This window comes from Poecile atricapillus, chromosome 8 (genome assembly GCF_030490865.1).
Source record: "Poecile atricapillus isolate bPoeAtr1 chromosome 8, bPoeAtr1.hap1, whole genome shotgun sequence".
Lineage (NCBI taxonomy): Eukaryota > Metazoa > Chordata > Aves > Passeriformes > Paridae > Poecile > Poecile atricapillus.
The window spans coordinates 22890619-22910990 of record NC_081256.1 but is presented as its reverse complement, the minus strand read 5'-3'; the positions used below and the strand labels follow the sequence as shown (position 1 = coordinate 22910990).

The 20372-nt window shown below is 48.2% G+C and overlaps 1 protein-coding gene across 6 annotated transcripts in view; it reads right to left on the bottom strand.

Moving 5' to 3' along the window:
- Positions 1-19110, bottom strand: part of TNIK (TRAF2 and NCK interacting kinase) — a 151497-nt gene extending 132387 nt beyond the window's left edge. For all 6 annotated transcript variants that reach the window (XM_058843723.1, XM_058843728.1, XM_058843724.1 and 3 more), the window contains exon 1: positions 18795-19110. In XM_058843723.1, the coding sequence (XP_058699706.1) occupies positions 18795-18851 (57 nt within the window). In that variant the 5' untranslated portion in view covers positions 18852-19110. The remainder of the gene's footprint in view (positions 1-18794) is intronic.
- Positions 19111-20372: the final 1262 nt, after the last annotated feature.

Genomic DNA, 20372 nt, shown 5'->3' with positions numbered 1-20372 from the left:
AATGAATGCAGCCTCAGTGCCATCAACCCCTTCAACGTATGCCTAATTCAAGCACACGACTTCAACAGGGCAATATATAAAAGGCTTGGCTGAGCTCAGTGTCTCTAAAAAGCTGCAGTGCCAATCATAAATCACATCTATAGCCCCCAGAAGATCTAAAGTCACTACCAGTATTGTACCACACTTCTTCGGATGCAGCCATCAATTAGAGAACAGCAGCTGGACGCTCTCCTCACTGGAAGTCATTCCTGTAGTTTCAGACCAATAAGGTATTATTCCTAAATGTTTAGATCTCATCCCTCTGAGAAACAGAGTTTCAACCTTGACCAGCCAATGTTTGCATCAAGCTGAAATCGTTACCTACCACTAAACGCTGTCAAAGGTTTATGGAGTCTCAGAGGAGTTGGTTTAATTACTTACCAAGGCAGCTGTTTTGGGAACTACAGCCTCTTAACACCCCACTCCTGGAGATGCACTGTGTAAAGCATGGCTGCTGCCAAGCTCATGCCAAGAGAAGGGAGCACCCTCTCACACACAGACATTCAGTCTCCAACAGCAGGTCACGCTTGTGGCTTGGTCTGTGTGTCTGCAGGGGTGACAGAAGCCAGTCTGCACCTTCCTGAGGCACTGCTGGACACTCCAGCTTCTGCAGCCCTCACAGGAGGCTGCTGGGCTCATGATCTGGGATCACCTTTGTCAAGAAATTACAGCCTTGTTCCCTCCTTGCAGTGAGAGTTGTGGCCAGATGGATGGCCTGTAACAGGAGAACATCTCACTGCCAGATGCCTTTTGGAGCAAGAAAAGCAATCTTTTGCTTTTTTTAAACTAGGATGGTTTTGTACCTCTTATATCTATTTTTCAGTTACGGTTGTGGGCTGAGCTGACCAGAAAACCTGCCAGGGATGAAAGGGTTGTAGCATCAACAACCCATACTACAGCCTTCAACAGCAGTGGCAACAAGCAACACACAGCCAGGCATGTAGACATGCATTCCAGAAATCCCCAATTCCCAGATTAAAGCAGATGCCATTAATTTTCAATATTTTCTTGTCCCTATACACACATCTGGAGAAACACCACCTCCCTGCTGGATTCAGCTGAGAGTTTCTCACATCAGCCCAGTTTTCACAGCTCATCTGGAGATGGAGTTATCTGCTGGTTTCGTGCTTTTCAAGGAGTTTACCCACAGCCTGTCACTTGTCATCAGCTCCTCACACTTGGCTCCACAAGGGCTGGTTAGCGAGAAAGGCAGAAAACTCTCCAGGGGCAATGGTTTCAAAAAAGGACAATATGGGGAACAAATCACTTTGAATTACTGAGCAGAACTCTGCACGACAGACTGCAGAAAAAAACCGAACCCCACAACTATACCAACAAGCTGCCAAAACCTTGTACTACAAACTTACTTTTATATTGAATTGTCTTGACAATTCAGCAAAATTATTTAAAAGAATATAAAATATATGTTAATTTGCATGTTTCAATTTAGAAATACATGTCTCATCCAAGAGTTAACAAGTTTTGGGGAAGGGGAAAGGAAGGCTTCTCACCTTTTTTCCTAAATTTCACAGGCTGTCTCCAGTAAGCCAGACCCGGCAGGAAGTCTAAAAGGTTGGTTATGACAGACATTCAAACTGGGTAAAAAACAAGGTCCCACGGCAAAAAGCAAGCTCCTGCCTGATCCATGCCAAAAAAACCAGCCTAAAATCAGGGCTGATCCACAGTTGCTGAAGTGATTTGCAAGAATTTTTTTGCCAGGGTGTGAAGTATTTCCCATAGCAAATCTTCTGTATTTCTTAGTGGCTTCCTACATTGTGAAACACTCTCAGAAATTGAGGGAGATGCTTTTTATTTCAATCCCCAATGCCCTGAATTACTAAACGAGGCAGGGGGACACAGATTATTTAGTTTAGTTCGTTTGATATCTGCATTACAACAGCACTTTGGATGGGACAAGGTGAAGGGACCTTTCCCCCAGACATCCCAGGAAGATGTGCAGGTTTTGCTTTGCAAGTCATCTTGATGTTCTGTAAATCCAACCACCACATTTTGCTTTATGGCACCAATTGTGTTCCCTGTCAAATTAGAGCCCTGTGATACCTCCCTGCCTTGGGAGCTCTCTTCTAGCTCTGCTCCCTGGAAGCAGCTGTGACACTATCTGGCTTTCTGCAGAGCTCCACAATTTTTTATTAGTTCACACAAGCAGGCTGGAAACATTAATATAAACACACACACAGCAGCTAAGCAAACCCTGTAATACCACAGGGACCAGCCTGCTGAAGACCAGTACAAGACAGGAAAACAAAGCAGGTGTGGAAGCCCTAAATAATCAGAAATTCAACTGAAAAATCAGACCAAAGCCTCCTGGAGGCACCAGATGCCAGCATCCACCAGCCACCAGCTGAATGGGGTCAGCTCTTCAGGCCCATCTCCTCCAACCCAAAAGAGACACTGCACATCCCCAGGAGGATTTGGCCCACAGTCATAAAATGTGAGATTAATCATGAGTGTTTAAGGATCTGAAAAGGGGATGAGAAGCATTAGTAACTGCTTCTAAATTAATTGCCATTATTGTTATTTGATTTGCTAAACTCTCTGGGGCTAGATTTTATTTTAGAAAACTATGAACATATCAGATTAATCAACTTAAAATAAATGGTCTTGATTGATTTATTTCTGCTGTATCTACTCCTCTTTAAGCTTGGCAACTCCCTGCATTCTTTCCATCCCGTGAAAGAAAAAGAACAGGGGCTTCGCTTTATTATTATTTCAAAGGAACCTCTACGAAGCTTAGCAGCTCTATGAGTTTAAATCATGGTAAAACTATGCTGTGAAGAAGGACAAGTGCAAGGCTGGAGCTGGTTTCCACACTCTGCAGGCGCCAGCTTTGCACTGGGAGTTCACCAGCAGAGTCACACCACACAGTCCAAGCAAATCAGATCTATTCTCTGATAATTTAGGCATCCAAAGAGTTGAAAAACACCCTACCAGGTTTCAACAGTGGCTATCCCAGAGTGAGGCACGCTTCTTGCAGATAAGTCCTGCTAGCAAGGAAGAAGTTTAATCTCCTCTAGCCAGATTTCGCTGTTTCTGAATCCTCTGGAAGTTGGGTCAGCATCCTTCCCCCCTCTCCTAATCCCCTGCCCTCAGCTTTAGCAATGCAGCAGTGCCTCTACCAGCAAAGAGGCATTCTAAAAAGAAAAGCCCTTGCATATGTTATGCTGAAGAATATTAATCTTGTGTTCCACAAAATATTAAGTGGATTACATCTACAGCCTCCAAGGAGAAAAACATTGATTTCCATGTATCTTGTGCTATTATTCACCCCTATTAGTTTTTCCTACCAGCCTAACAGCCATGACAATTTCCCATTAATTAGTGCAGAGCTCAACTGGCTCGACAGACCAAGCAATGAGAGCAAGAGTGGGACTTCTCCATGACCGTGAGGCAGATCAGATCACTGCTGCACAGCTGCTGCACAGGAGCCCATACAAGGTGAAGAACAAAGCCAGCTTTGGGTTTTCTTGAATGACTTCCTGGTGGGATCACCCTTGAACACCAACATCTCTTTGTAAAGGTAACAGAATAGAAAATTGCAGACATCATTTGAGACATGTCCTTAAATGAGGCACAGCAAACACAGAGGGATGGATGCTTCTGGCCTCTAGGGAATTGTGGTAGGGGAAGAACTCAACAAAAGCTTGAGGTGCCTGTTCTCACACCCAGAAAGGAGCCCTGACCCCAGGCTGAAGGGGAACACCACCTCCCAAGGGTGAACCCACCGTGTCTGGGTGCTCCCCACCCACGGGGATGCACCACCACCAGCACCCCTCCCAAACACCCTCCTCAGCACGCCAAGTCCAGCCCTCTGCTCCCTCTAGAACCATTCAAACCATTGTAAAGTGCCGCCAGCTGACTTTACTAGAGTTTTACACTTTCTTTGCAGAGGTGTTAATGACTCTAAAAAAGCACAAGACTGGGATAAGCAGCTTTAATACAATTTAAATGCTTATGATTAGGAGAAACAAGAGAGCCTGCAAGGGCCAGACTCTCAGAGGGCGGCACATCCACTGAAAGTGCAGCTCATGTGAGAGGAGTGTAAATTACTCAGCAAGGAGTAAGCAAGATCAAAGCCACTCCAAAAAGATGCAACCCACTGACAGTGATGGGAACTCAGCCCAAGCTTTACTGAATATTTCACAAGCAGGCTGATGAGTTTAAAAGGCCAAACGGGGTGTTCTGATGATGCTGCACAAAGCAAGGAAGGAAAGGAAATCTCAGGACATATGTTTTGTTCTAGACATAATACATGACCGTGAACTCGGCTTCAGCTTGAGGCATGGAGACATTCATACTTTCTGTTGACATCTTGTTGGTCTGTGCAGTCTGTGCAGACTCTCTGGAGGAGAAACACAACTTCTCAGCTGCTATTCCCAAGCTCCATCCTCTTTTTTATACTTTCTAGAGTAATTTCAATTCTACACAATAAACAGCAGAACAGATAAGAAAAGTCTTATCAGATGAAGTAGCTTACAGCTTCCTACAAGGGCAAGACAGAGAGCTAATGGCTACAGAAGCAGATAAGGATGCTCATAACCAGAAATCAAATCCACGTGTTTCAGCAACAACACACTGCTACAGAAAGCAAAATAAACAGTGCAACAAACTCTGCCAGGCCACCCTAAATCCTCAGAAAGCATCACTTCATCCCTCCTTGCAGACCTAGCTGGCCCATCACCATCTCTCCTGGTCAGAAGGGAGGGGAGATGCTGCAGTTTCATTGTAAGCCAAATGCAGCATGTAATCCACTGAGCTGTGGTCCACCTTACAGCCCCAGGCTACAGAAAGGAAGATAAACTACTACAACACCAAGATGCTTTTGCAACCCTTTCCTTCTCTGCAGACCTGTATCAAAAAGGAATATTCATTACACAGGGAAACCAACTCAACTATCAGCTTTCCCAGACTGCAAGTGACGTAAAGCCAGGATGGACTTTTTGTTCAGGGTAACATCACATACTATGCAACTACAATCCCTTTAGCATCCATCCCAAACTCCAGTGCCGTATCTCATCACTGCCAGAGACCCAGATTGTTCAGAAATATCCAAACTCATGGTAAGCTGCTGGCAGTACAGTTGCACCCTGGATTCCCATATCACTTAGTCTAAACCAGAGACACAGAATGTGATCTTCACCCCTGAGCCACTCCAACAGCTCTAACCTGTTGGGTACTATCTCTTCATCTGATTCATCTCCTGAAAATTGACACCTGAAAGTTATTTCCCTTCCCTCATGTCCCAAACATCACACTGTGTTGGCAAGTATACAAGAAAAGCATTTATCTAGAGGAATTTGCTCATCAAGACTTGCAGACACTAAAACCACAGGTTATCTAAACTTACGAGAGCATAGTTTAATGGCTACAACATGGGATGAGAGGCCAAAGGGTCTGACTTCTACTCTGAGCTCTGCCAGGGCTGCATGGCTTATAAATGAATCTAAGGAAGATGTCTGACCACTTCTCACCCTGATTTCCCCTGCCATGAGACTCTCCTAGCATTCCTTTCTTCACAGGGGATCTTATCTATCAAGTCCCCATTAGCATGTGAAAAGAGTTACAGATCTCCAGATCCATGTGTACACAAGAAAAAGTCTGAAGGAATGGAGCAGCAGCACTGGCCAGGGAGCCTGGAGACAAATCCTCTTCAGTGTGCTCAGCACACTCCACATCTGTGCGTGGAGAAACATTTGAACCCTGTCCCCCTACAGGGAAGGGAAAAAACAATCATTTCCTTTTTCTTGAGAAAGCTCAGAGAAAAGATTAAATTCTTCATCTCTGCAGTCAAGGAAATCATTCAGGAGTCTCCCAACAATATCAAGAGACCCTACCACCTCTGGAGAGTCACCTGCAAAACCCCCTCACGGGCAACTCCCACAGAACAGGATAACCCTCCCTGTCCCACCCTTGCTCTGGATGCCACTGAGTGGCAGAACTGGACTGATCAGGAGGAAAACTAGAGGTCTACTCCCAGTGTTCTGCAAAATGTGGATGTGGAGGTGGGGAAAATCCAGACCTGGCCGAGGTGAAACCAGGGCTGCACTGCCAGGGTCTCACAGCACGGCTCTTGATGGGGGCCAGAAAGAGCTTCTTCCAGTGTTAAACAAACTCCCACTTGGAAAACAACTGAGTTACCAACAAGCAAGCTAGTATTTCAGCTCTTTTGGGAAGTAAATAGAGTTATCCCACTGGACCTGCTCCCATCTTTCCCAGCTGCTTCAGTTAACCTCGAAGGCAGATCACACCAACCACACCAGTGCCAGAAACAGCCAAGAACCATCTGGAACTACTTCAGTAGAGCAAGACCTCTGCCTCTTAGATTGGTCCACAGACCTCCTGCTTTCTCCCAAGTGGCAAAAGACAGTGCAGTGAAGGACAGAAAATATGTCCACTCTGGTATAGCCATGTCGAACAGAAAGGTCTCAGAGGAGCAACTGGCTCAAGAACTTGAAGAAAAAACAAAAAAGGCTCAGCTCTTTTTAAGAGGAAAATGTCCCATTGTTCCATAATTAATGGAAAGCAGAAGAGGTTTTATGGACTCATTGAGAAAGGAGGGCGAGCATTAGAAAGCACTTTTCAGTATTTCATGATCACAAGGTGAGCTGCTTGCATAATACTGACAAAGAACATGAATGCTGATATCACAAGGCAGTTATGAAACTTGGGCTTTAAATACTGCATAACAATAACTCGGTAATTAAGTCTCATAAGTAATTTCTTTCTTCTTCTTTTTTTTTTCCCCCCTTAACTCCAGAGCGGATGGTGCAACCTTCAACTGAGGTATGGCTGTCCTCTCTGGCAAGGTTTACACATGATGGATGTCCTCTGCTCCCACCATCTCACAGCACCAGGGATCCATCCCAGCCCAGAGCCTCACTGTCAGTCACATCCCTCCTTCAGGAGAGGCTTCAAGATCAAGCAAGGGACTTGCTGTGAACAAGCAGGAAACGAGGATGAGGGAATAAACCCGAATAACTGCATTGTACCAGTCAACTGCTAAACCCCCAACAAGCTCTTCAGTCCTCCTTGTGATGTTTTTTGACACAAGCACACACGCACTCTTGTGAATTACTCCAGTGTGACCAGGACACAGTCTCCTGAACAAGACACACAATATAGAGCAGCAAAATGTCATGAAAATCAAGGGCAAATGAACACAGAAGACAGCCCCTCCCCCTAACACCACTTCTATTTTTAGGCAGCCATATTAGCTTGGAGCAGTTTTACTCGTTTCTGATAATGAGCAGAGCTTTTGCATCTCCTCTCGAGGACATTTCATCTGTGCAGGCACTTTGCTTTACACCAGCAGCACAGAAGAGGTCATGTCAACAGATGAAAACAAACCCACAATTCATTGTGAAAGGGCCTTGAGAAACCAAGTTTAGCTTTGAACTTCTGCCCTTTCTCACTGGACAACCACACTGCTCCATTTTTGGGGGGGTATGGTCCTCCCACCTGCAAGGCGTGCCTCCAGTTCAATCACATGATAAACCTTTGCCTATTCAAGAGGCACAGTGAGAGCTCCTGAGAGCTCCCTCAGCAGCAGGAGCGCTACGCTAAAGCATGAACTTGATAAAGAACCAGGTGGTCATTATCAAACGAGCAAGACAAAACACAGATGTGTTCAAGATCTGGGTTCCACTGCACTGGCAGCTTCTCTTCAGGAAGTAACATCCCTCCACCCCTCAGAGAGAGCAATTCCTAAAGTACTACACACAGTCTTCTGCAATGCAACCAACCTGTACATTCAATGTCCTTTGCTTGCCTTAGAGTGCCTTGATAGGAACATCCAAGTTTAAAGTTCTCTTCCTTCAGGTCTATTCCTTTTCATCCCCTCACAGCTCAACCTTCCTCCACAGCCCTTCACCACCACCCTCCTGTCACCTTGTGCCCACACTGGTGCTGCCCAAGGCAGCAAGATCCTGTATGGACACCAGTCCTGTCTGGACTGCCAACAGGCAAAGTCCAGAGGGCAGGATACACCTTGGAACAGGTGGCAGAAGAGGGATGGTAGAGGTAAGGCAGCTTCTCACCTGGAAGAAGAAAGCATTGCAGAAACAGCTTAAGGATGTCTGTTTTATCACTCAGGAAAGAAGGCAGGCAAAGCCTCAAACATTTATCTCCATTTTTTGTTCCGAATTTTCAATAATCTACTTGAAGTCTTCTATTTGCCCTTTGGATTATGATCTCTCAGGAAGACCTTTTTCCATGCTTCTCTACAATTATGAGATCTAGGGAAAAATACTCCCCTTTCAAGTTAACTTCTGTGTCAGCACTTCACACAATTTTCTGACTACAGACAAAATCATGAGGCTTTTGTCAAACCCCTTCCCAAGTCACTGCTTGGTGAGCTCCCACCCCTGGTCACAAGCACCTGGTCACACCAGGCTCTTGCTTTCTTCTGTGGATTGTGAAATCTCATTTATTAGGGAAAAACATTAGTTCAGTAAGAGGAAGCATTTAATACAACTAGTAGATGATTAACAAGTGAGTGCTCAAGTCAGTTCCTAAGAGCTGCGAGTTCCTAAGGCCATAAAAAACTTCTCACACGTCAGAGACAAGGAGTTCATGGGGAAGCTGTGCCTGGCCAAGCCCTCCCTGCATGAGACAACGGGGCCACAGGCTGCAGCTCTTCACCTTTCTCCCCTAGGCTCCTGGGTGCAGGTCTCCAGCCCAGGACTTCTTCCCACAGAGTATTTTATTCCTACCTTCACATTCTCCCATCAGCCAGGATGCCTCCAAGACCTCCCTCCCCATGCTGTATACAAGTTTCATGTCCTATTAACACCTGAGCACCCATTCACCCACCTCCCACCCTCTGTCCCACCAGCAGACACTTGTCCTCAGGCCAGCTGAGCCATCTGGCAGGAAGGAAAGTTATCAAGGTCCCCACCCTCGGGCAACAGCTTGTCAAGGCAGCACTGGGGAGGAGAGCTACACGGTGGTTTGTGGCTCTTTTAAACCAAGGCCAAAGAAGCAGCAGCATTTCTGCTCACACCTTTCATGGCAGTCACCCAGAGCCAACTAAAGGTGCTTCAGTGCTCTTAAATATCAATTACTTATAGGCAATAATATCCTCAACACCCTTCCCCATCCTGGCATTTACAGAACACAGTGAAGAAGTTACAGGGATTTGGCACTTTCTCCTTAACAGGCCATCATTAACAAGTGACTCATATTATATTGCAGCGTGAGTCATCTTGGCAGAGGTCACAAGCGTAAGTGACAACTAGTCTTCAATTATTTCCTTCAAGTTGAATTAAAGGTGTATTGTTATGCTAATTTTACATCTGCTCCATCCTATCTTCCCTTCCACTGTCTCCAGAGCAACCTGGGATTTCAGCTCATGGTCCAAACTACCTTTGGAAGAGCTCTTTCACCAGGGTGTTATTACAGGTTGTCACAAAACAGGGAGATGCCAATGGAAAGTTCTGGATGGGCTTTCAGCTATGGCAACTAATAGGTAAAGAAGCTCTCCATCCATCCATCCATCCATCCATCCATCCATCCATCCATCCATCCATCCATCCATCCATCCATCCATCCATCCTCCCCCTGCTGCTCTACAAAGACAACGAGCTGCTGTCCCTGCATCTTCCTGCTCCGTTCATCCTTTACTGCAGCAAATGCTCAGGGACCTGGGGCTTGCCCAGAGCTCAAACACAATCATCTTCAGGCTGTCAAATCGCATACCTGGCTCCAAGAGCAGAGGCAAAGCTCAACAAGCAAAATCACTTCAAACTATGCCCAGCATCATATGAATATTGAAGGAATTATTATATGGCTGGTGTAATAAGGGGCACTTTCGGCCACTCTCCTTTTTCTATCCAGGCAGCTCCATATTTCAGCCTCTCCTCTTCAGAATGTGTTTATATCACAGGTCCCCAACCAGGGGAGTGGGTGCAGAGAGCATCCCTGCCAGGGCAGGGCACAGTCACTGAAGGACACTTGGCTCAGAGAACAGAGTTTTTGCCCATTAGAAAACACAGCCATTACCAGCCTGGTCACCAGTGGAGCATTGTGTTTACATTTACAGCAGTCAAACACAGTCCCACTGGCTGCGAATCGCTTTGGAGAGCATTTGTAAACTGCTCTCACTACTGGAATCCCATTTAGCTATTACAGCCTCTTCAGCCATACTAACACACCAATCCCCACAGAATAGCAATGGGAAGAGCAGAGTCATCACACTATTTACTGAAGCTAATCAATACATAAAGGCTGAAGATTTATTGCACTGAAGACAGCCTGTCTGCATGGCCAGAAAATGCATTTAAAGTCCTTTTCATTTTGTTGCTTCAGTCTCTGGTTCTTCTCCAAAAACATTTGCCTTGCACACCCATCATTTTTTTCCTCCCCAAATGGTGACACCTGCAGACACACAAGAGAAGCCCCTTCCCCAAACACCTACCGTGAGTATTCAGTGGGAGCATAAAACACAAACCCCACAAGTTTAAGGGCATTGCACCTTCCTTTCCAGCCATGTTTCATGGCTGTTTTGGCATCTCCCATCTGAGTAGCCTGGAAAATTCTGGCCTGTTTTGAAGAAGGTCTATGTGCCAGGTACAGGGACACAAGCTGTGCCACTCATAGCCACACCCTATTCCACTCAAGAGGGAACAGTTAGAGCCATGCTTATTTTTATTTATATTTGTATACATTATTTTAATACATACAAATAAAAGACAGTGCCCTGCAAAGCTCACAGCATCTCTGACCTGCTGTGTTTTGGAGGTGACCACCCAAAATGCTGAGATACCACCAGAGTTTCACAACAACTGGGGAGGTGCATTGAGCTGCACCATCACAGATCATTCTCTGCTTTCATCTTGGCTCATGTTTTGGGAAGCAGTAGCCTGGTAAGCAACAGCCATGAGGCTTAGTTGACATTTCTCTGGGCAACCTGTTCCAGTGCCTCACTACCCTCTTAATACAGCTAAGACTGCAGTGAGGTATGGAGGAGATCTGTGCCTTCACTTTTGACAGTTCATCTCAAAATCACACAAAGCTTTTATGCTTTTGTATGAAAGATGTACAGGGAGATTTCTATTGTTGCCTGGACATCAAACAGCACCCAATTAGTCCTACAAGGATCTGACCCACAAATTATGAAAATAAATGCCTCTGAAGTTTTGATCTCTTATATTTCTATAGTATGCTACAGTGGTTATTAGGCACATTTTATTAGGCTCAAGCTGTGCGAGCTTTTCCTCAGCAAAGGTTCTACCACCTCCAATGCATCCTGAAGTCACCATCCAATGGATTAAGGGCATGATCCCAGTCACTTCTGTCATGCACTAAACACATGACTCAGCTGGCAGTAGGCTTTTTCCTGCTGAGTTTCAAAATTAGGAGAAAAGGGAATTTTTAAAAGGAAGGGGAGGGGAAGCTGTCAGCCACATAAATTTTTTACTTTTTTTGTTAGCTTATAAAGGAATATGCATGTGAGGCAATATCCCTGGCTTTTAAAGAGCACTGCTTTTATAACAATTTACTGTTCTGAAAGCAACACCTTCTGCACCCAGAAATGCCACTGCTGGAGGGAACGAGCAAAAACTGTAACAAAAGGTTTTGTGCACTCTGAAGCTGAAAACCACACGTGCACTCTGCACTCAGGCAAGCAGAACCACCCACCCTCGCTGCAGCAGGAGCACTCAGAACCAAGAGGATGTTGAACCTGCATTGCTCAGGCTTTGCTCAGAGGAGCAGCTCACTGCTCACAGCTGCACAAACCAGGCAGGGACCATGCCTGCCTGAGGGTAGGGCTGTTTTCACCTCAGTGCATCCATAGGAAGGATGGGACTGTGTCACCCACCCAGGTGACACCTCACTGACTGGCAGTGGATGGTGTTTGCACAAAACCATCAATATCTGACCGGGCTCCTGTGGCACAGCAGAGCTGGCTTCCCACAGCAGAGCAAAGGGAACACCTTCTGCTGGTCAGGGTAACTCAGCTTCTCAGTGTAGGGCAGGGCACACTGCTGGCTCCCCTTGGATGGCAGCAGGAGCTGGTATCCAGTCTGGCCATTCCAGTGCTGCCTGCCTGATTACCATCATTTATTACCAACACACAACCTTGAACTTCTGGCAAGCACTGCAGCAAATTAGCACGGAAAAGTGACATTCTGGATTAAAGGGAAAGGTTTTCTGATTGGCCATTACAAAATGAAAATCAGGCGTGCCAACTAAACTTCTTATCAGTGTTTTCCAACTTTAGTGGCTTTTCCTCTCCTTTCACTAACAAGCCATTGCAGGAGCTCCCCAGGGCTGGGGGCCAACATTTTGGGCATCCTCATCCCACTGCAGGAAGGGGATGCTCAGCCTCTCACAGGGCTCATCTAGAAACAACCTTGGAGGAAGAACACAGGGAGAGGGGGAGTATCTGTTTTCCAAGGAACATGCTCCTTAGCCAGCACTCCTTCAGAAATCATAAACTATTTATATGGAAAACAGTAAATCTCACGTACATAAATTATTTTCCCGAGCCCAGAGGAGACTGACCATCATTTTCAATGTGCAGCCACAGCTCAAAGTGACAAAACAGGACAGGAGAAGGGGGTTGGGGAGAAGGAAATTAAAACTACTGGCTTACCAAGTGGGAAACACAACCTTTCACTCAGTGGAGCTACCAATGACTTAAGCTTGTGGGTTTTAATCTGCACCTGGCTTTAATGGCTGTATCAAAGGTAACAAAGAAGGCATCTGAGCATCAGCAAATGGAAACCTCATATGATGGAGATTCTACACCTGCAGAGCAGTTGGGGCCAAAAAGGCCACCAGCAGAGCAAAAAGATCAGCCAAAGTCCTGGGAGAGCAAATGCAGGTCTGCCTTTCACTCCATGAGGCTCCCAGTCTCTTCTGTAGCTGGCAGCAAGGGAAAACAATGTGTGTGCTCCCCTGGCAGCCCAGGGCAAGCAGCTGCCTTCAGGTGGTAGGTCCTGAACCCTCAACACCATCCTCCACACCCCACAGCACATGAGTTTCTACCAATGCTGTTTGTTTCTCCACACAGTGCACCCTTTTGCCTGCTGGTAGTTTTTTACCTGGGGAAGCACGGGAAATCCAGCAGCATTCTACCCCTTTATATATGAGGCATGAAGAAATGAGACAGGGATCAATAGCCTGTCCTTGGCCTGCAGGTCAGAGTCACAGAACTCCCACTGGTGTCTATAATTACCCTTGCAAAGGGTAAGGGTGCAATAGGAGGAGTCAGGCAAGGGTTTGCAGGGAGCAGCTCACAGCCTGAGCCCAGGAGGCGATCGCAGCTTTCGCCAGACCCGGCCTCACATGAATGATGATTTCCAAGGACACTTCTTTCACAGCTGGGTGATTCATCCATGGGGATTTACATACAGATCAAATGGAAAGAGTTTCCTCCCTCACCCCATACAGACTGTACCACTACATCTACAAGCCTGGCAGATAAAAACTACCTTCAGGTAGCAGAGTTAAAAACCTCCTCTAACTCCTCCTTGTCACACGGATTAAAAACAGACCCTTTATTTTAAATATGCACACCAATCAAATGATCTTTGTTGCTTCAAAGCTTGATTCAACAAAGAGCTTGTGCTGAAACTTCAGCCTGCTCAAACATGTATTATGCCATAAATTCACTCCAAATTATTAATTTTTATGGCTGCCCAGCAAGAAACATGAGTGAAAACAGAGAACTCTCCGTGCCTTCAAAAACACCATACTCTGCTGTGGAAGAACTGCAAAGATGAGGAAGAGTAACCAGTGCTGAAAAGTAACTAGAGAAGAGCAGCAGCTGGGCTGCACAACTCCAAAATGCAGAGAAAAGAATAAAATCAGCCCCAGAGAAAGACTTGACAGAAGACAGATCCTTTTCCATTGTGACTTCTCATGAGGACACACAGGAACAGGCATAGGTGCAATGAGGATATGTTTGCGCCAGTGGCTCAAGGAATGGAGTTTGACACTGCCATCCCTTTGGGATGATTTAAATTAGAGGAAAGGTTTAGATTAGATGCTCGGAATAAATTATTTTCTCAGAGAGCAGCAATGCACTGCAACATAAAACCCAGAGAAGCTGTGAATGCCTTATCCCTGGAATTGTTCAAGGCCAGGCTGGACAGGGCTTGGAGCAACCTGGTCTAAAGGAAGGCTGCCCATGGCAAGGGTTTTGGAAGATACACTTCAAGGTCCCTTCAAACCAAACCATTCCATGATTCTGTGATTCAGAGACCAATATTCTGCTGCAAAGTTTTATGGTTTAGAACTCAAAAGGCTCCAAAATAGACAAAGCACATGGATATTGTCATGGTCCATAGTTTATATGTGCACTGAATGACATTGGAAGAGGACAGATTAAGTCCCTGATGGAATACTCTTGGGAGTGTCTTTCCTCAGGAACTGTGAATATATACATTTATTTGTTGAACATCTGCCCCAAATTTTGCATGGTAGCACTATCATGTAAAACACAGCAAAATAAGCTTTTCATGTCTTTTTTTTTTTAATGTCTAGAAGTCACCTCTAGTCAAGTTTGTTCCTCTTTCTATTTAGGAAGGTGACCTTTACAAAAGCTGCCCAAATTCTGTTGAGCTACAGAGTTTTTTTAAAAAGGTACTGGAAGAAGAAACCTAAAATAATGCTGCCAGCATAATGCTCCTGAGTGGTGGCTTGCAGTGCTTATCCCCCATTAGAGCTTCTCCTAAATCTTTAATGATGCTGAAATATGCCAGAAATGGACAAAGTTCTAGAAACAGGACAATGCCAGCATGTTTGAGTTTTGTGGGTTTTTAACATGTCAGCTTTTATCTTCATTGACAGTGATCAACTAATGCAAACAAAGGGCCACTGAAACTTCACTTCTATACAAAGCAAGCTAAAGGAAGAGTAGTGACATTTTTGGGTTTCATCCAATTCTTCCCAGCAACAGCTAATACTCACCGGCTCCTTAAATTCTGTGCTGTCTCCTCTCCAAGCCTGAGCATTAAAGGCCAGGCTTTTCCAAAACAACAAACGATTTTAGAATACAATTTCCACAGAGTGCACGGTCAGCACTTCACGAAAGTAAATAACAAAAGCTTGGGGTTTGTTAATGAGTTCAAAACAAAAGCAGCATCCAGGTACATGAAGAAAACAATTGTTTCTTCCCCAAAAAGGCTCTTTTTAAACTCCCTGCCTTGCAGGAAACCCTCAGCCAAGCTGTACATCCCAGGTGAGCCTGGTGCCCCATGCCCAGGGCGAGCCCCTGCCCTGAGATAAGGAGCAGCTGTGAGCAGGGGGGGATTGCTGACCCCAAGCCAGACCCAACCCAGGGGTTATCAGCTCCCTGGGAAAGGTTTTCTTCCCTGACATCTTTTGTAACCTCCCACACACCTTACAAAGCAACTCAGATGAATCCAGCTGTAGCAGCTACTGCAGAAGAGCCCACTGCCACTGCTGGTACATCAGCCAGCGGCCCAGCCCTGCAGATGGATGCAGCAGAGGAAAAGCTATTGACCTGAATATTTGAGAAGGATCAAGGCCACTGCCTTCAGCAAGAGATGACAGGCTCTTGCATTCCCAGAGACAAAAAAAAAGCAGGGGAAAAAACACCAAATCCAGCCCCATCTTTCTGCTCTCTCCTGTTGGGATCAGCTGTGCATTTATCAGCAGAGACCATGGCCCGCTGCATCCCTCCTCACGCTCATTCTCATTTTATTACAAAAATCTGCTTCTCCAACATGCTCGTCAACAGCCTGTGCAAATCCCCATGTTAATCATTATTCTGCTAATAACACTGCCAGGTCAGCTGGCTATTAAACATGCTGAGTGGACTAGCAAAAATATCTCCTTGCCCATACAAAAGAACATTATAATGTAGTTTATCTCATCCCCTTATCAGTATAATATGCAGCGCTACCTGTTTGATGGCCTCATTGTTTTAAATTACAGTTTTCTGCAACATTAACGACCCTCATTACCAGCCCCACCACTGGAAGATCTCTGGTTTAAGAATCCTTCCTATCCTGGCACACTCAGCCCTCTGCACCTGCTGGGCACCACGGTGATGAGCACGGTGCCCAGTGACAGATAGAAACATGTCTCAGAGAAGGCAGCAGCCAGCCCCAAGTGCGCTTACTCGACGCACCATGCCGTGCATTTTAATCAGAATTCAGTGCTTTGTTCCTGGCTCAGCCTCCAGCACATCAAGCAGATGCACTGCTGTGGTGGAGCCCGACTGCATGGCCAAAATAAACTCCACAGCGTGGCAAAAACAGGAGCTCCTGCCACCTCCTATGTCACCTTCCAGCCCAGATCTACAAATCCCACCCCATAAACCGGTGGCAAACTGAATGGAATGATGGTGTGCAGGGTTTCTGCTTGTGCTCAGCCTTCAACAGCACACTGCCATCCTGCAAATCCACCTCCCTTCCCTGGGATAGCAGGAGGGAAGCCAAAGCAAAGGACCAGGCAAACTGGCAGTCAAAAGTCCACCTTTTGCCTGTGGCTCATCAGCCCCAGCCTCCTGGAACATTTCAGTGACTCAAACTTGGAGATAAGCGTCCTGAGCACTTCCTTTCCCCACTGCTGGGAACAAATCACCCCCTCTGCCAGATTTTTGAGTCACTACCTGCTCCCAGCATTTCACAGTCACCCCTCACCCCTTTAAACACACAAGCAGCTCAAGAGCAACATCTCCTCCACTCAGTCTCATCTACAAACCCGCAGCAATGTGACACTTCTTTTCTAATATATAAAAATTTTGCAAGGCTTGGGGAATTATTCCTCCCTGCCATGTTTTGTGCTCAGGCAGCAAATTTACTATCGATTTCTGATTCAGACCCCATGGAATGATTCACGCTTCATGCCCTATCTGCTGAATTTACGACCTTTAACAATTATTCTAAGTGCTGGAGGAGCTTAGTTTAGAAGAAGATCTATTCCTCGGCAAATTAAGCTCCTATTCTTGTCTCACTTGCAAACCACCACATCTCTCATCATTTACAGGAAAGTGCCACAGCAGGTCTCTCCCCTGAGAGGGGGCAGAGTGGCAGCAGCCCTGTGCTGGCAGAGTGGTCACTGCTGGGCAGGGGAGCGGGGTTTTTGCTGTCCCACACCGCTGTTGGTCGGGGTTTCAGGTCCCCTTGTCTCCGGTTACCCTGAAATTCCAGCACTGCTCTGCTCACCGAGCAGGCACTGCGGCTGGGTCTCAGGGGGAGGGAGGGAATATACATTTCCTCCTAAAGCGAAAACAAAACCCTGACTGTATCTGACTGCTGTGCATTGCTATTAAAAAAGCCACAAACAGAAAAAAAGAAAACAAACAAAACCAAAAAAACCTAAGTACGCGTGGATATGGTTTAAAAAAGAAATGGTACCCTAGTTAAATACACTTCCCAACAGAGATGTTAAAGAAAAAATTAAAATAAGAAAAACAGAGGGCAGGGAAGAAGGAGAGGGCTCCCTCCCCTCCAAATTACACTGTTCTCCTGGATTAACTCCACCGGCTTCAACAACCTTTCTCCCAAATCACCTTCCACCTAAGAGGGGAAACCAGCTCCAGGTCTGTTTTTAAGGCAGATGGTTCCCCTATTCCCATCCCGTCTACACTGTGTACTGCTGAGCAATCATTTACACTATTAATCAACCAGAAACTCACCAGAAAGAAAGTAGGGCAAGTGAATAAAGATAGACTTCTCTTTTTTTTTCTCTTGCACTGAAGCAAATAATATTTCTAAAAATATATTTGTTCATGTCTTCAGCGGATTCTGTTTGATTTTATTTATTTGTCTATGCAGCGGGTTGCAAGGAGCAGCCTGGCTGCTGCCTCCCGCATAAGTGCTGTTTCTCTCAATGACTCCCCATGCTCGTTCGTAAGAACCAGCTGTTCTTACCGCCAGAAAAACGGATAAACGGGGAAAAGGAAGAAAGTTACAAGAGAAATGGACCAGGGGGGACATCAGGCCACAGCCCACGCCGAGGCTGACACGTCTGACGTCCCTGACATTTCAAGGGTACATGCTGGGCTTCATTTTCCAGGGGGGGTGAGGAGGAGGCAGCGCGCAGGGACACACCGGGAGAGGGATGGAGAGAGGCTGCGGGGCCGGGAAAGCGGGGAAAGCGGGGTCTGGGGCGCAGCCCCGCACCCCGGCGATGCCCGGCACCGCGATCCCTGCGTGTCCGCCTGCCCACGCCTGCTGCCCGGGGGGAGATCGGAGTGCGGGGGGAGTCCGGCCGGGACCGGCCCCGCTCCCCGCTCCCCGCCGCGGGGACCCGCCCGGCCGCGCGCACCCGCGGCCCCAACGCGCTGCGAGGGCGCGCGCACACGGACGCGCACACACCTGCGGGGACACGGCCGTGCCCGCAGCCCCGAGCGGCGGGTGCACACACACACACACATACACACAGACACACACATACACACACACACACACACACACATACACACACACATGTGCGGATGCACACACGCGGAGATACGGGCACACATGTGCGGATGCACACACGTGTGGGTGCGCGCACACGCGGCGGCGGGCACGCACATGCACGCGCACACGGTTATCTACCCGCATTTACATACGTGCAGGCGCACATCACACACACACACACACACACACACACACACACCGAGCCCCGCGGACCCCCAGCCCCATCTCCCCGCCGCCGGCGGATGGATGGATGCATAGGCGGATGGATGGACGAATGGATGGATGGATGGATGGATGGATGGGGGGGGTGCCACTCCCGCATGCCTCCCCGCGATCCCCGGCCCTGCGCCTCACCCGCAGCGCCGAGAGGTCTATCTCGTCCAGGCTCCGCGCCGGGGAGTCGCTCGCCATATTTCCGCCGCCGGCCAGGCGGCCCCGCCGCCACCGAGCGGGCAGTGGCGGCCGCCGCGGCGCTGGCGCTATTTAACGCCTCTCCTCATGCGGGGCGCGGGGAAGGAGAAGCCACCGCCGCCGCCAGTGCCCTTCCGCCCGTAGCGCGGCTGCCTAGGGGCGGCCAGGCAGGCAGGGCTCGCCGCGGGCTGCGCCGGGATGGCGGCGGCGGCGGCGCATCGCCGCGCCCGCCCCGCACCGCGCCCGCACGGCCCCGCGCCGCCCCTGTCTGTCACCGCGGGGGCGGCGCCCGACCCGCCGCCAGGGGGCGGCGCCGCGCGGGGGCGGGCAGAGCCCCCTCAGGGGCGGGCGGGGGCTGCGCCGGGAGCCGCGGTGGCGACCGAGGGCACCGGGACAGCCTCCGGTGGCAGCGGCACCCGCGGGGGGACCGCACGTCGGGACGCTCGGGGGTGCACGCCCAGTGGCGCACAAACGGGCTCCTTCAGCGCGCAGATACCCCCGGCACAGAGCGGGCGGAAAGGTCCGGGCGTCCAGGCCGGACGTGGGCGAAAGGCACAGGGGGTCCAGGCCGCCTGGGTTCCCTCAGCACAGCACCCCGGCGGTGGTGCCCGTCAGGTCCGGTGGGAAAAGCTGCCCGGTTTCAGGTGCTGAACCCAAATTCTGCCGGGCAGGAGGGTGGGAAGCGCCAAAGGCAGAGGAGCAGCCGTCCGACTGCTTTGTGTTCCTCGGGATGCTCAGTGAGATTTGGCCCTTCTGCAGGTGGATCCAGATGTCACACCTGGGTTTGCTGACCTGCTGTCGACCTGTTTGCTCGGCACTCGGGAGCCATCCCAGCCCTACCAACTCCCATGCTGATCCTAAGTAGGAATAAGAGATTGATGCTGTGTTTGGAATTGGCCGAACCGCCTCCCAAGCCAGCAATAGCTAGGTAGAGTCAGATTTTAGTTTTCCTTATTTCCCTTTTTCGGATGTGGTTCCTGCCAAACCAGGTGCCGTATATAAATATATACGTATAAAAAATCTGTTGCCTTTGAGAGAGCCGTATGGAAGCTGTACTTACAACATCAACTTGTGTCAGGAGCTTACAATATGCAGATCTGGGAAGCGGAAACCCTACACATGAGTCAACTGGCAGGCGGATGGGATTTTCTTGCACTTTCTGATTGGAGATGTGCTCCAAAAAGTAATAATAAATGTTATTACAAACAGTGGTGCGGTTGTGGGGAGGCTGCGTGCTGCTGCTGGTGCAGGAGGTGCAGCCTCACCAGGCAGGACTGCAGGACACAGATGGACAGAGGCCAGCAGGAGCTGCTGAAACCTCCCCAGAAACAGCAGGATTGGTGCTGCCACTGCCTGTGCCCTGGGCTCGCTGGGCAGCCCACACTGAGGGGCTGCATCCCTGCCTTATCCCTTACTAATCCTGATTGCAGCACCGGGGTTTCGGCTTGCCGGGCTGCAAGGGCACAGCAGAATGTGAATTTTTTTGGAAATGAACTGCCCAAGTGGCAGGTAGTGGAAGTC